Raw genomic sequence first — 14,567 nt, 5'->3', positions numbered from 1 at the left:
AAAATAAAAATTTTATTATCATTTCAATAGATGCAGAAAAAATTCAAACATCCTTTTATGATAGAAACGCTCAACAAATTAGGAATAGAAGGAATGTACCTAAATATAGCAAAGGCCATATTCTAGAATCCGCAGCTAACACCATCGTTCTCTCTCAAAGTCACTCAGCTGCATCCGACTCTTTGGACCCCACGGACTGTAGCTCCTCTGTCCACAGAGTTCTCCTGCCAAGAATACTGGAATGGGTAGCCATTCCTTTCTCCAGGGGATCTTCCCAAACCAGAGATAGAACTCAGGTCTCCCACATTGCAAGCAGATTCTTTACCGTCTGAGCCACCAGGACAGCCCACTAACATCATAATCAACAGTAAAAATGTAAAAGCCTTTCCTCAAAGGTCAGGAACAAGACAAGATGTCCATTCTTGCCACTTTTAAACAGCACAGTATTGGAAGTCCATGCACTGGAGAAGGAAATGGCAACCCACTCCAGTGTTCTTGCCTGGAGAAGCCCAGGGATGGGGGAGCCTGGTGGGCTGCCGTCTATGGGGTCGCACAGAGTCAGACACGACTGAAGCGACTTAGCAGCAGCAGCGGCACCAAAGTAATTAAGCAAGAAAATGAAATAAAACGCATCCATCTTGGAAAGAAAGAAATGAAACTGTCACTATTTGCAGACGACATGATACTATATATGGAAGACCCTAATGACTTCACCAAAAACCCATTAAGAACTAACAAATGAATTTAGTAATGTTTCGGGAAACAAATTAACATAAAAATCAGTTGTGCCTTTATCAGTACAGATGTATAATTACTGCTTTATGCAGTTATCTATTAAATGAGAGAGGAAAAAAGCTATACACAAAAAAATACGTTTTTACTGTGTCTTCTGTTAATGTAGTTACTATTCTGGCGCTCTGTGTTTCTTTGTGTGGATTTGAGTTTAGTATCCTCTCCCATCAGCCACAAATACTCCTTTCCTTATTTCTTATTTACCAGTGACAAACTCTCTCAGTTCCTGTTCAACTGAGGATGTCTTAATTTCTCCTTTATTTTTGATGGATGGTTTTGCTGAATATAGACTTCTTGGTCGACAGAACTTCACTTTCAGCACTTTGAATATGCCATCCCACTTTCTATCTTATAAAGGATTCCTTGGACCTGTTGAGTTGCTTCACTCCTGCTGCTTATATAGAGAAGAACAAATCTGACTCCATATTGGATCTGCTTCTTTTACTTTAAACTTGGTATTCTACTGCTTTTGCTACAAGTTAAAAATGTTGCCTATAGCCTGAAATATACAAGAAGACTGTTCTCAAGGTCTTGACCTTTACAGGTATAACATTTTCCCATTCATATAGCGACAAAAAGTTGCAGGACAGGGAATAAGGTTTGTCTTGTTGGAAGTTTACAGGAACATTGTGACCTGTGAACAGCTGCAAGACCAAAGGATTCCAACACCAAGAGGTTTTGCAACAACCAACCACGTTCCCTCCCCTTTCAGTAAAAGAGGAACTTGAATTCTAACTGGAGGAAGATGGTTCTTGGGGCATAAGTCCACCACCCACTGGCTTTGAAAATAAAGCCACTACTCCTTGCCCCAACACTGCATCTCTCAGTTTATTGGCCTACAACGTGGTGGGCTATAAAAGTTTGGACTCAGTAACACAGATTCTTTTACTCTTTGTCTTTCAACTATTTGTTGCATGTCTTTGAGTTTTCCTGTTTGGAGTTTTTGAGCCTCTTGGGTGTGTAGTTTAATGTTTTCATCAAATACAGGGAGTCTGGGACCATTATTTCTTCAGGTATCTCTTCCTGCCTCTATGTCTCTCCTATCTTTCTGGATAGGATATCTCCCAGTATGTCTACGTTGGCATCCTTGATGGTATCCTACAGGCCTCTGAGGTTTACTCAGTTACTTTATTCTTTTGTATTTTTGTTTCTCAAACTGTATCATATCAACTGACCTAAAGTTCACTGATTCTTTCTTCTGCCCGATCAAAACGGATCTTGAGGCCCCACAGTGAAATTTTTATTTTAAATATTGTACTTTTCAACTCCAGACTTTCTATTTGGTTCTTGTTTTAACTGATCTCTCTTTATTTGGTGAGACAAGGCTCTCATATTTTTCTTTACTTCTTTAAACACCGTTTCTTTTAATTCCTTGAACTTATTTAATACAGTTGACTTCGTGTCTTTGGCTATTAAGGATTACACCTGGGCCTCCTCAGGAACAATTTCTAACAACGTTCCCTGCACATGAGCCAGAGCTCCAGCCATATACTGGCGCCCAGTGGCTGCCAAGCTGTGACTCCTATGGGCTGCTGCCCTTCAAGGTTATTGACGAGATGAAGGCAGGGAGAGGCATGGAAAAGAGGCAAGTTAAAGTTCACAAAGCTCCCTGTTCACACCGAGATTCGGTTATTTAGAGCACTTTCTAGTCTATTGCAAGCTTTAATTTCCATAGTCTTATAAAAGTTGATTCTGACGATTTTTACTAATTTTCCCATTGCTTTTATGGAGGAGAATTTTTGCAAGGTCTTTATTCCACCATTTCACTGATATAGCCTTTAAAAAAAACTGCTGCATTATATTACATTGTATGAACTAAATTTCACTTAATTTTTTTCATAGCATATCTTCTCTGAATTTTTACTTGGAAAAATTTAAACCATTAGAAAGGTTGTAAGCATACTAAAGTACCTATATACCATTCACACAGGTTCATCAAGTGTTAAACTTTGGCTGTATTTCCTTCCTTCCTCTGAACCATTTGAGGTTACAGGCATCAGGGCAACTTCACTTTCAAAAATAAGGACCAAGATACGTTCCTTTATAAATAACAGTGATGTACTTACACTCAAGAAAGTTAACACTATCACGATACTACAATCTATATGCCATGCTCAAATCCCCCAAAGAACCATCTGGAACACCTAAAAATACAGGCACATCTGCGCAAAGAAGTGGTCACCAAGCTGAGTGGCGCTTGGTCCCTTCTCTGGCAGATGCTGGGCGAGATGGCCACAGCCCTGAGAAGCTGCCTTCATTTGTGAGGCACTTCCCAGTGTCCAGGACTCTTTATCTTCTAGAAAGGAATTGACTTTGTAGCATTTTTCATTTTAGCAGATGAGACTCTTTTCTAAAAAAGTCCTTGTTGGAGAGTGAAGTAAGCCAGAAGGAAAAACATAAATACAGTATACTAACGCATATATATGGAATTTAGAAAGATGGTAACAATAACCCGGTGTACGAGACAGCAAAAGAGACACTGATGTATAGAACAGTCTTATGGACTCTGTGGGAGAGGGAGAGGGTGGGAAGATGTGGGAGAATGGCAATGAAACATGTAAAATATCATGTAGGAAACGAGTTGCCAGTCCAGGTTCGATGCATGATGCTGGATGCTTGGGGCTGGTGCACTGAGACGGCCCAGAGGGATGGTATGGGGAGGGAGGAGGGAGGAGGGTTCGGGATGGGGAACACATGTATACCTGTGGCGGATTCATTTTGATATTTGGCAAAACTAATACAATTATGTAAAGTTTAAAAATAAAATAAAATTGGAAGAAAAAAAAAAAAAAAAGTCCTTGTTGGGACTTCCCTGGTGGTCCAGTGATCAAGAATCTGCCTTCCAACAGAGGGGACACGGGACTTGATCCCTGACCAGAGAACTAAGACCCCACATGCCGTGGGGCAGTGAAGCCCCCACCTCAAAACTAGACAGAAGCCTGCACACCGCCATGAAGAGCCTATGTGCGGCAAGATCTGATGCAGCCGAATAAATACTAAAAAGTAAACAGATAAAATGAAGCCTCCTTGTTTATGAAGAATATTAAAGTAACAATTACGCTCAAATTTCAGACAACTTTCTCTCCAGGTTTCTTTACGGATATTCTAATAAATTGCTCCCGAAGATACACATCAAACAAGTCCCTTCAAAGAGGCATGAAATGCAGACAACACCATGGCAACAAAGCCTGGTTCCTGACAGCACACACGAAACCCTCGGGCACACGGCTGCAGGACAGGGCAGGGTCTCGGTTCCAGTGCTTCCATCTTGGAGACTATCCTTCTGAAAGATGCCTTCTTGTCCTCACGACTGGACAAAGATGCCACACGGTAAATTAAAACTCATGCAAATCCATCTACCAGTACAGTTTTGTTTTTTTTTTTTAATTTTCTAACACACAGCTCCAAGCAAATGTCCCCAGGCTGTGTGTGTGTTAGTTAGTCGCTCAGTCATGTCCAACTCTTTGCGACCCCACGGAATGTAGCCCTCCAGGCTCCTCCGTCCATGGGATTCTCCAGGCAAGAACAGTGGAGTGGGAGTGGGTTCCCTAGGCTCGAACTCCCCCTACAGGCCATGGGCCACTCACATCAGCATCGCAGGCTGAACTCAGTCTTGATTCGGAGGCTTCATCTCAGACCTAACAACTCAATTTCTGGGGCTGGAGCTCAGGAATCTGCATTTTTAAAAGCACGCCAGGTTATTCAAAGTACATTTATATTTGAGAACCACTAAGCTAGGCTGTAAAATTTAAGACTAGATGAAGCGTAGTGCTAAAAAGCAAAGGCATCACTTTGCCAACAAAGGTCCGTATAGTCGAGGCTGTGGTCTTTCCAGTGGCCATGTACAGATGTGAGAGCAGGAGAGCAAAGAAAGCAGAGCGCCAAAGAATGGATGCTTTTGAACTGTCGTGTTGGAGAAGACTCTTAAGAGTCCCCTGGCTTCAAGGAGATCCAAACAGTCAATGTTAAAGGAAATCAACCCTGGATACTCTTTGGAAGAACTGAAGCTGAAGCTGTAGCTCCAATACTTTGGCCACCTGATATGAACGGCTGACTCATTTGAAAAGACCCTGATGCTAGGAAAGACAGAAGGCAGAAGGAGAAGAGGGCAACAGAGGATGAGATGGTTGGATGGCATCACCAATTCAATGGACATGAACCTGAGAAAAGTCTGGGAGATACTGAAGGACAGGAAAGCCTGGGATGCTGCAGTCCATGGGGTCACAAAGAGTCAGACACGACGTGGCAATGGAACAACAAGAAGTACGAAAATATCTGTGGAATAAAAATCATCTATTGAGAACTAATTTGTTGTTGTTTTATTGTTGTCTTTTAGCCACTAAGTTGTGCCCGACTCTTTTGTGACCCCATAGACTGTAGCCCGCAGGCTCCTCTGTCCATGGAATTTCCCAGGCAAGAATACTAGAGTGGATTGAAATTTCCTTCTCCAGAGGATTTTCTCAACCCAGGAATTGAACCTACATCTCCTGTATTGGCAGGTGGATTTTTTACCACTGAGCCACCAGGGAAGCCCAAGGGCAGACTAGAAAATGTTATTGAGATCTTATGCCTGGATCCCCTCTCAAACTAATGGGATCTCTATCTATGTCAGTAGCTTCTAAATATTTTGACCACCACGCTTATCCTTACAAAAGGATATATTATACATCGTGACAAGCAACCCCTCTACACACACACTCTCTGAAATTAAAGTTTCATGAAACAATATTTCATCTTTACTACTCGTGATACATTTTGATAATCTTCTGTCCTGTTCTACCTTGGTTTTTTGAAAACACTGCACACAATCCACTCAAATCAAATCAATTTCACAGCACTAATGAATCACAAACTGTAGTTTGGGAAACACCGTGAGGTAGCTGTCCGCAGAAACAGAAAGCTCGACGGAGTGAGCATAAGCCAAGAGATAACAAACACGGCCCGCTGGTCACTAAGCTAGACTTTTCCAAGACATTCTTAAAATATGTGTTTATTAGCTAGGTTTAGAATAGTTTTATCACAATGCTGATAGCCAAGTGAAATAAATTTCACTGAAACTGGTTTCAAATCTTACTATTTTCAACGAACAGCCATGGCTTTTTAGAGTGAGAATCTGCTGGGATGTTAAGACTGGGAATCTGGAAGTTACACATGAGGTTCAGGTCTGCCCGGACCCCGGATCAGGAGTGGCAGGCTGAGTACCAACCTCTCTGAACCTCCACCTCTTCACCTAAGAAATGGGGTCAGGGAGTTCCAGTGATTGAGTCCACGCTTCCACTGCAGCAGGCACGGGTTTGATCCCTGGTAGGGGAACTAAGATCGCACATGCCGTGCAGAAAAATAAAAAGAAAAAATGGGGTTAATAACAGCTTCTATCTTATAAGGTTGGTGCAAACATTAAGTGGTATCATTCATGTTAATAACAATGGTTTAATAATTATTAATAATAATTATCTAACATTATTTACTAATTTAATAATAACATTTTAATATTATTCAAAGATGAAATGCATTTTAATTAAAGTTTTAGCATCTTAAGAGAAGGATAAAAATGGTAGTTAGTAAAGCTTCTTCTGTGTGTTTTACATAGATTACTACGTACAAATTTACTACACACTGGGCATTGTCCTTCTCCTAAAGGACACTGAACATTTTAAAACTGGGTAAGGCCCTATGCTGAGGGCTGGCATCACAGAAGCACGAGACTGTAGCAGCAGATAGCCTAGTCAGGACAATAGAAATGCACCAGGAAGCGTGTATGAGAGATGCTGAGGGAGAGGGTGGTCAGAGCCGAGAGGGCAGGACAGGGCAGGGGGAGCTCCAGAGTGGGGATCTGGGTGTGGACGGACAGAGCATCAGAGGAAGCAGGAAGGAGGGTGGAGGGAACCCAGATCCAAGGGAACACGGCGAGTGAGGATGAAGGGTGAGCTGCGCCCCCGTGCGGCTGCGGGGCACTGAGCCATCAAAACGATGGGAGAGGTAAGAGCCTGGGGACTGCCGAGTGGGTACAGCGGGTGATGAGGAACTCCATCTGCTCCACGGGGTTGCAGGCAGCAGCCGTGGGGAACCAGCTCAGGCTGGCGGCAGAGGGCAGGGCATTCCTAAAGCAACACCCAGGAGGGGGCAGAACACGCCCCACGGCCTCCGCGACATCAACACTGCAGTGTCACCAGTGATCAGAGCCAGGAGGCAGCAAGTTTCTGCAGCGCTGCTTCAAAGACTGGCTCAGGCTCCAGCACGAAGTCCCCTTCAGGGCTAGCTTCGTCTCTGGGAGTTTTCCAAACCATCCCTACCCTGGGAATGATTGTACTGTCCTTGTTCAGATTCTATTCATTCTTGGCTGACCACACAACCCTCTGAGTGTGAATTCAGCCCGCCAGGTAATATGATATGAAAGAAACTGCCTTGATAGAGTCCCGGGCACTCCAGCCACTGGACAGAGCATTTCCTGTAACACAGCCTCAGTGGCCTCCCATTTGTCCATCAGACTCGTCTAAAGTTGGCCTGATGTATCTATCAGCAAATGTCTAACCGCCTTCTGATGTCCTTGGAAGATGCCAGACCCAGCCTGACTGTGCTTTAGAGTCCCCTGGACCTCTACTTAAAATATTCTTAAAGGAGGTAGCTCAGGCAGCCCCCTGGAGGGACCTCCACTTTCCTAGACAATCATTCTCAATCTGGGCTGCCTGTCAGAATCATCTGGAAGGCGTGAGAAAGATCCACACCTCCCGTGGCTACCTGCAGAGATGTTAAAACCTATCCACCGGCAGAGGACATCAATTCTAATAACTCCCGCTCCTCACTCCCAAGTAGAGATGAAAAGGATACTGCAACGCGTTGGAGTCGAGAGATTTCTATTTCATTTACATTTAGGATATTCAATTATTTTATTCTCTTTGATCTCCCTTCGGCAGGCGCCACGGCTTTAAACTGGTACTAGTTTTAAACTCTTTTAACTCCTTATTGCTTTAGAACAGAGGTTGGCAAACTTTTTCTATAAAGGACCAGATAGTAAAAAGTTTAGCTCTGTGAGTTACGCTGTCTCTGTCATAACTACTCAGCTCTGCAGTTGAGTATGAAAGCAGCCATAAATGATACAGAAAGAGATGAGCAGGCCTTCAAGCCAATAAAGCTTCATTTACAAAAGTCAGGGTGGATAGAATCTGACCAGTGCACTGCTTCAGATGTCTGAATAATTACTACCATTCTGATCTTGTGCTCGGTAATACAAAATTAGTAACAAAGCCTGAACACAAAAAGTGCACTTAGTCTCAGCATCTTATGCTTTGACCAGAGACTGAAAACAGAGGGACTTGTTTATACTCAAACCAGATGAACCTACTCAGATGACTTCCGCCCCCAGTACCTCTGACCACCCTCCAAGACGTACGTACAGAGAAACCACCCACCTGGTCATTCACCTGCAGCTGCAAACCAGGAGGAGTGAGCAGACAGTACCACCAGCCTCCTCACAAGCAGAAAATGCCACAGATGTGTACCCATTAAATACATGTTTGTTCGTTTATTTGGGTAGGGGGAAAAACCCTCTCTGTTGTTTTTTTAATACATTTATTCCCCACGTAACTGATGAATGAGGTAGAAACCCACAAGCCTCCGTCCAAAGGTGCTGGTTCAACAGCTTCTGTGAATCTAGCCCCCGACCCCGCCATCATCACCGCCCACCCCTCTCTGATCTCAAAGTGCAGAATGAGAGAGTCGGAGGGTGAGCCCATCTGCGAAGTGGATGAGATGGAGCCCTGAAGAGCAGGGCTGAGAAGCAGCTCCCCACATGGCCATGCTCCCCAACTCCATCCCTGCTGAGTGTAGTCCCCACACGTGCCGGGGCCCCACACGGTGGGCCAGAGAAGCCCTGTCCCCCACCCGGGCCACTCTGGGCTGTTGTCCCCCACCCATCCGAGTCGCTGCCCCACACTACAAGGATGTGTGCGAGGCGGGCGGTCCCCAGGATGGAGGGCGCAGAAGCAACCCCTCAATCCTCCCAACACACAGGCCAGCCCGTCACTCTCCCGGGTCAGGCCAGGAGCGGTAAGCACATAAAACAGCCTGGACCAGCTCAGGTACCTCCTCCCAGGCTCAGGTGCCGGACTCCCGACCACGGCTTCACCTCGGACTCACCGGGAAGTGTTCTCAAGTATTCCTTTGACCTCATCCATTTCTTCTTTTCCAAAGTAAACGACAGTGAGATGAACCCTCCCATCTTGTTGGATGCACATCTCCCTGGAAAACAAAACACGGAAGTCTGGTCCTGGGTCCACAATGACAGGCGAAGCCCAAACAGATACCTGTTCTGTAAAGTGCAAAAGGGTCCCCCGGGAACGAGCCGCCAGGAAAGCAGAGCACGGGACAGGACACTCTGGCTGGCTCGTCTCAGCGTCCGTATTCCTATTTCTCTTACCAAGAAAACCATGGAATTTAAACATGTAGATCTGGTCAATGAAAATGCAAGATGCAAGAGGGTGCAGGCTCAACCTGCCTCGGGTCCAGCCTATTGGGGCTGGGATCCAATGTCCAGAACAGCGCTGGGGCCGTCCCTTTCTCTGCCACAAGAAGTCTATGAAGGACGGAAGACAGAGCCCATTGTACAGATGAGAACACCGAAGTCCAGCAAGGGTGAGACCGGACTCCTCGTCCTTGCCTTTTCTTGTGTGTGCAACACAGAATAGTCTTACAGACTGAACAAGCAAAGGTTAAAAGACATTTATTCTTCTGGGGCCTCCAGAAACCCTGGGGACAGCCAGCGTCATGGCAGTGAGGGGGCGACAGGCCAGAAGCACCGCTGCTGGACGGCACCCTCCCCGGCGGGTGGACTCCCGTCCTGCTCCCCACTGCCTGCTCTGTGGCTGACGGTATGCGTATGTGTCTGTGCATCTTTTCAGCAGATTTCTGAAAGCAACTTAAAGGTTCATTTCTACTTTGCTGCTGTTTAAGCTGCTAAGTCATGTCTGACTCTTTTGCTACCCCATGAACTTCAGCAACGCCAGCAACTTCCCTGTCCATCACTATCTTGAGGCGTTTGCTAAAACTCACATCCATTAAGTCAGTGATGCCATCCAACCATCTCATCCTCTGTAGTCCCCTTCTCCTCCTGCCTTCAGTCCTTCCCAGCATCAAGGTCTTTTCCAATGAGTCAGTGCTTCCCACCAGGTGGCCGAAGTATTGGAGTGTCAGCTTCAGCATCAGTCCTTCCAATGAATATTCAGGACTGATTTCCTTTAGGACTGACTGGTTGGATCTCCTTGCTATCCAAGGGACTCTCAAGAGTCTCCTCCAACACCACAGTTCAAAAGCATCAATTCTTCAGCCCTCAGTCTTCTTTATACAATTCTACTGGCAGGATGATATTTTGGGAAGTGCTGATACCTTGCTTGTCCTTCCGTTTCATTCCTTTATTTTTGTGTTGCAGCTTCCCTGAACCGCTAGACAACCACCCCATCAGAGTTTCAGAGTCTCTGAGCTCTAACTGCAGAGGCCAGTTTATCCAGTGATTTTTATCATGACATCAAGGAGGAGGGGCTGTCTACCTGGGGTTGCTGGGAAGATCAGAGAAGACATGGTTCCTGCCCTCAAAAACTTTCTTAAGAAATAAATGAGCTCAAATGAAATCATCAGGAAGCTCGTGGCACTGATGAAAAAGTACACGGAATTCCGAAAGGATGACCGTCCTGCGGGCTGGAATGACTGGCACCTTGAGGGATGTGCAGGACTGCGGTGCAGAGAGGAGGAGGAGGAGAGAATTTCAGAGGGAAGAAGTACCGGGGAAGAGTCTACTGACCCGGGCAAGAGGCACAGGCTTCACCTGCTCAGAGCCTTGGTTCTGCGAATTCTCTCTCATCTCCAGAGGAAGGAAGAGATCTGACTCTGAGACCAGACTGAATTTGGGGCTCTGAGAAGCGGACAAGGGACCAGGAATAGGGCTGGGGTGCTGTTCCTGTTTCAAAACTGAGAGCTTCCAGGCCCCGCCCCTGCAGACGGAGCTACCACCCAAGGGGGACAAACTTCTCTGTACACAAAAGACTTCTTCTGCAAACCTGCCAGAGAATCCTGAGGCTCCCTTGGCTAGGGCCGAATAAAAGCACACACAGCATCAGGCGCCTGAAAAACTGCTTTAAAGTGTGTGCACTCGGGAAAAAAAATCCATCCCAGGATGGATCAGGAGAGGGTCACCCACTGAGCCTGAATAAAAAGCATCCTTGTTTTTTCTAGCAACATCTTTGTTGGCATTTTAAAATCCATCAAAGGACTTCCTGTTTTCAAGGAATAAAACAGAGACACACTGGATCTTTACTTCTCATTCACCAGCTCCGGTGTCCTGAAAAGGCAAAGCTGAGTTTATTCTGAGGGCCACCTCCAGGCCCCACTCCATTCATGCATCTACTCCTTCCTGCCTTCATTCAACAAATAAGAAGTCTTAAAAATCGAGTAAGACATTTCTGCCCTTGAGAAGGTCTCCCTCTGATTGGAGATTGCATGATTAAAACTATCTACACAGCGGCCAACACACGCTGCCTCCCAGGGAGGAACATCATCACCATCTGTCTGATAATTTTACAAACTTTCGTGTTTTTCAAAGCAGGTCTCCCTGGACTGCATCCCCTGAAAGACGAGAGGACAAACACTGAGTCCCATTGCTGTGCGATGCATAATTCTCAGTGGAGTAAGATTGTACAAGAATAACCACGTGTGGCTCTGTAGAGGGACCATCCAGGTTTCCTGGGATTCTCCAGAGTTTAGCTCTGAAAGCCCACCACCCAGTAAATGCTCAGAGCAAAGTGGGACACTGGTCACACTGCCCACGTCAGGGACTTGACAGCAAGGAAGGGGCAGCTGAGAGCGGGAAGCACGGCAGGTCGGAAAACGGCAGTAACAGGTCTAATGAGGCAAAGGAGGGTGGCGGGGATGTGGCTGATTTCTGATGGGAGATGGGGACAGGTACCAAGGTCAAGGCGGCATCCAGGCTGAGCCTAGACAGGCGAGTGGACGCCCCGCAGGTGGAGAGGACTGGGGCACGGGCTCTCCCGGCTGAGAAGGTGCGAATGCAAGGAAATCACATCACAGTTCTTGTCTCAGTCAGTCTGCTCTTCAGGAACATGGGGGATGAGAAGAAAACCTACCGAGGCTTTAATCATGTCCCGTGCAAATGAAAAAGCATGAAACAGCCCGTCAGGCTCCAGTGTCTCCCTGTGGTCAGCGAGGACACCAGGGAGATACAGGGAACGGAGAGGAATGGGGGCCTGTCAGAATCGGGCTTCAGAAAGCAACCTTCTTCGGCTTGGTGGGTCCTCGCCCCTCCCGCACCCCGCACTGAAGGACTCACAACTCCTGGATGCCACAATTTGAGGTGCTGAGGCGTGAGAGTCAATAGTGACCCTCGACCATGCCATGGGGACCTACACTCCCCACTTCAGGACAGCAAATGAGACCACTGCCAACTGATGGTTTTCTTCTCTTGAATAGATGTTTCTACATAATCTGGCTCAAATGAAGTTAAAAACAGCCTCTATTAGGCCCTGGAGAAACCTTAATGGAAATAAAGTGAATGGTGTAGATTACCATTTCTCAAACATGTGTACCAGAAACTTTCGGGGAACGGCATCGGAGTCTGATCAGAGAATCTCCCACCCAGGGAAAGGTAGGGGGCGAGGCTGGGTGGGGGACAGGGCTGGGTGAGCTACGCAAGGGAACACAAAGGGCCTCCCGGATCGAGGCCCCCGTGGGCGGCCTGGCGCAGCGCGTGCACAGCAGGGCTGGGCTGGTCCCCTGCCCACCCAGTAGAGCCCACGCTGCAGCCCCACCTCCGTCTCAGAGTCCATAGTCACTGGTTTCTAAAGACCCAGAAATGTCCAGAAACATCTTAACAGCACTAAGCAGGAAGAGAATTTTAAAAAGTTCTGCAGAAAATTCAAGTAAAAGGTGTCCCTGATACTATGTTTAAATGTCATAAGTGCCTTGGGAGGGACAAGAGAAGAGTTGGAGGAAGGGAAATGGGGGAACATTAAACAAAAATAACCAGCAAAGTCTGAGAAGGCTCAGAGCAACATGGGGAAGGGTTCTCAGTCCAGCTGGAAGGTGTCAAAATAAAAGTCGAGCAAACTTGCAACTGCAAACAAACTACACAGTGAAACGACAGATGTGCTTTAAAACGGATAAGCCGGATGCCAAGGGAGACTGAGAAGCCGAAGAGCAAATGCAAGAAGAGTCTCCAAAAAGGCAGAATGAGGTGATTTAAAAAAAGGAGGGGGAGGTCAGTTTAAGCCAACACACCGCTAGGCAAAGGGAACTGAATCTGAAGCGAGTTCTCCTGGGTGCACCCCCTCTGCTCTGGGCCAGGCTGAAGACGTCCTGGGAGTGGGGGCACCTGGGGCTTTCATGGGAGAGGAAACAGCTCGTGGACCCTGTGAGGTCCACCGGACAGGCACCAGGGCTACCGGACAGCAAGCGAGGAGGCGGCACCTGCTGGAGTGAAGAGCCACCTCATCTCCATAGCAACAGTGGAGTTCGGGAGCACACAGGCCCGCGAGCGGCCCCAGCGCACCTGACCACAGCAGTCCATACGTCTCCTCCGCGTACACACCAGTGTCATTCCCACTGAGGGCGGGGACAGCCCAGAGCTTCAGCCGCATCACTTCTTGTCAGTCCAGGAACATCCCCCATCTCTTGTTCATGGCCTCTTCAATAAAGACCCTGAGGGTCTCGAGCTAGGAAAATTTTGTCTCACCCAACAAACGGCAGCTACCTTTTCATTAGCCATTGAGGCTGGGGGAAACTAGGCTTTCGATCTGAAAATCAAATTCCTCACATAAAGGAAAGGCTTGTGTAAAAGCAGATTAAAGACGAAAGCGTTAAAATTAGAGGGCAGCAAATACACTGAGAAAAACTATGAAATTCATAAGTAGGTCCGAAAAGCAGAGAAATCAGCAACAGAGCAGCAATTAGAACACCAAAAAAGTTCCCCGAAATGAAAGAATCCACTACAACAAATCAGAGAGTCAATTCCTAGGCAGGTTGATAAGAAGTCCAGGGTCCCCAAGGAGGAGAAAGGGGTCTGGGGCTCTCCAAGTGGAGATAGGGGTCTGGAATTCTCAAGGAGGAAGAAAGGACAAATGTCTTTTTTTTCTCCCTACATTCCTTAGTCTTAGTCACATAAAACATTTTTAAGCCTGGAACTGATGATTACACAACTAGCAACTAGATTTGGACTCTGTGCTAAGGATTATATAGCAGCGATGTATCCTGCTTGAGGACAGTTTCTCCTTCCTGAGGGCATTCTGGCTAATCTTGAAATGTGGATTGTGGGAGTGGGTCTAGTAAGATCTTTGCAAACCTCCAGACATTCTTCTGATTCATTGTGATAACTTATTGGAGAGTATATAACTCCATTGCTAACACTAGCAAGGGGGCACTCTTTCTGCCCCCTTCTGATGTCTGTGTCAGAAGCTTTCGCTATCTCTTTTATGCTTTAATAGAACTTTATTACCCAAAAGCTCTGAGTGATCAAGCCCTGTCTCTGGCCCCGGATTGAGGCCCTGTCTCTTCTCCTCCAGAGGCCAAGAATCCTGGCATCTTTTGGGGTTCAGCAACAATCTTCCACAGATAAGGCAACTGAATTACAGGAGACAGAAAAACAAGACACTGAGCTGAGGCGCATCCGGGTTAAGCGGCCACGAGTCACGATGAAGGCAGGCATTCTTCCGCCAATTTCAGCAAAGACAGAACAGAGCAGGCCTCACACTCCTCCACGGCGTCATCATACGCAG

The 14,567-nt window shown here is 46.6% G+C and overlaps 1 protein-coding gene across 7 annotated transcripts in view; it reads right to left on the bottom strand.

Annotated features, from left to right (window-relative positions):
- The window catches only part of CSGALNACT1 (chondroitin sulfate N-acetylgalactosaminyltransferase 1), a 337,768-nt gene that overhangs the window by 18,021 nt on the left and 305,180 nt on the right, over positions 1-14,567 (bottom strand). For all 7 annotated transcript variants that reach the window (XM_061404634.1, XM_061404638.1, XM_061404636.1 and 4 more), the window contains one exon: positions 8,929-9,030. In XM_061404634.1, coding sequence (XP_061260618.1) covers positions 8,929-9,030 — 102 coding nt within the window. The remainder of the gene's footprint in view (positions 1-8,928; positions 9,031-14,567) is intronic.

This window comes from Bos javanicus, chromosome 27 (genome assembly GCF_032452875.1).
Source record: "Bos javanicus breed banteng chromosome 27, ARS-OSU_banteng_1.0, whole genome shotgun sequence".
In the NCBI taxonomy this organism is placed as follows: domain Eukaryota; kingdom Metazoa; phylum Chordata; class Mammalia; order Artiodactyla; family Bovidae; genus Bos; species Bos javanicus.
Note: the sequence above shows the minus strand (reverse complement) of the source record. Positions and strands in the feature narration are given on the sequence as shown.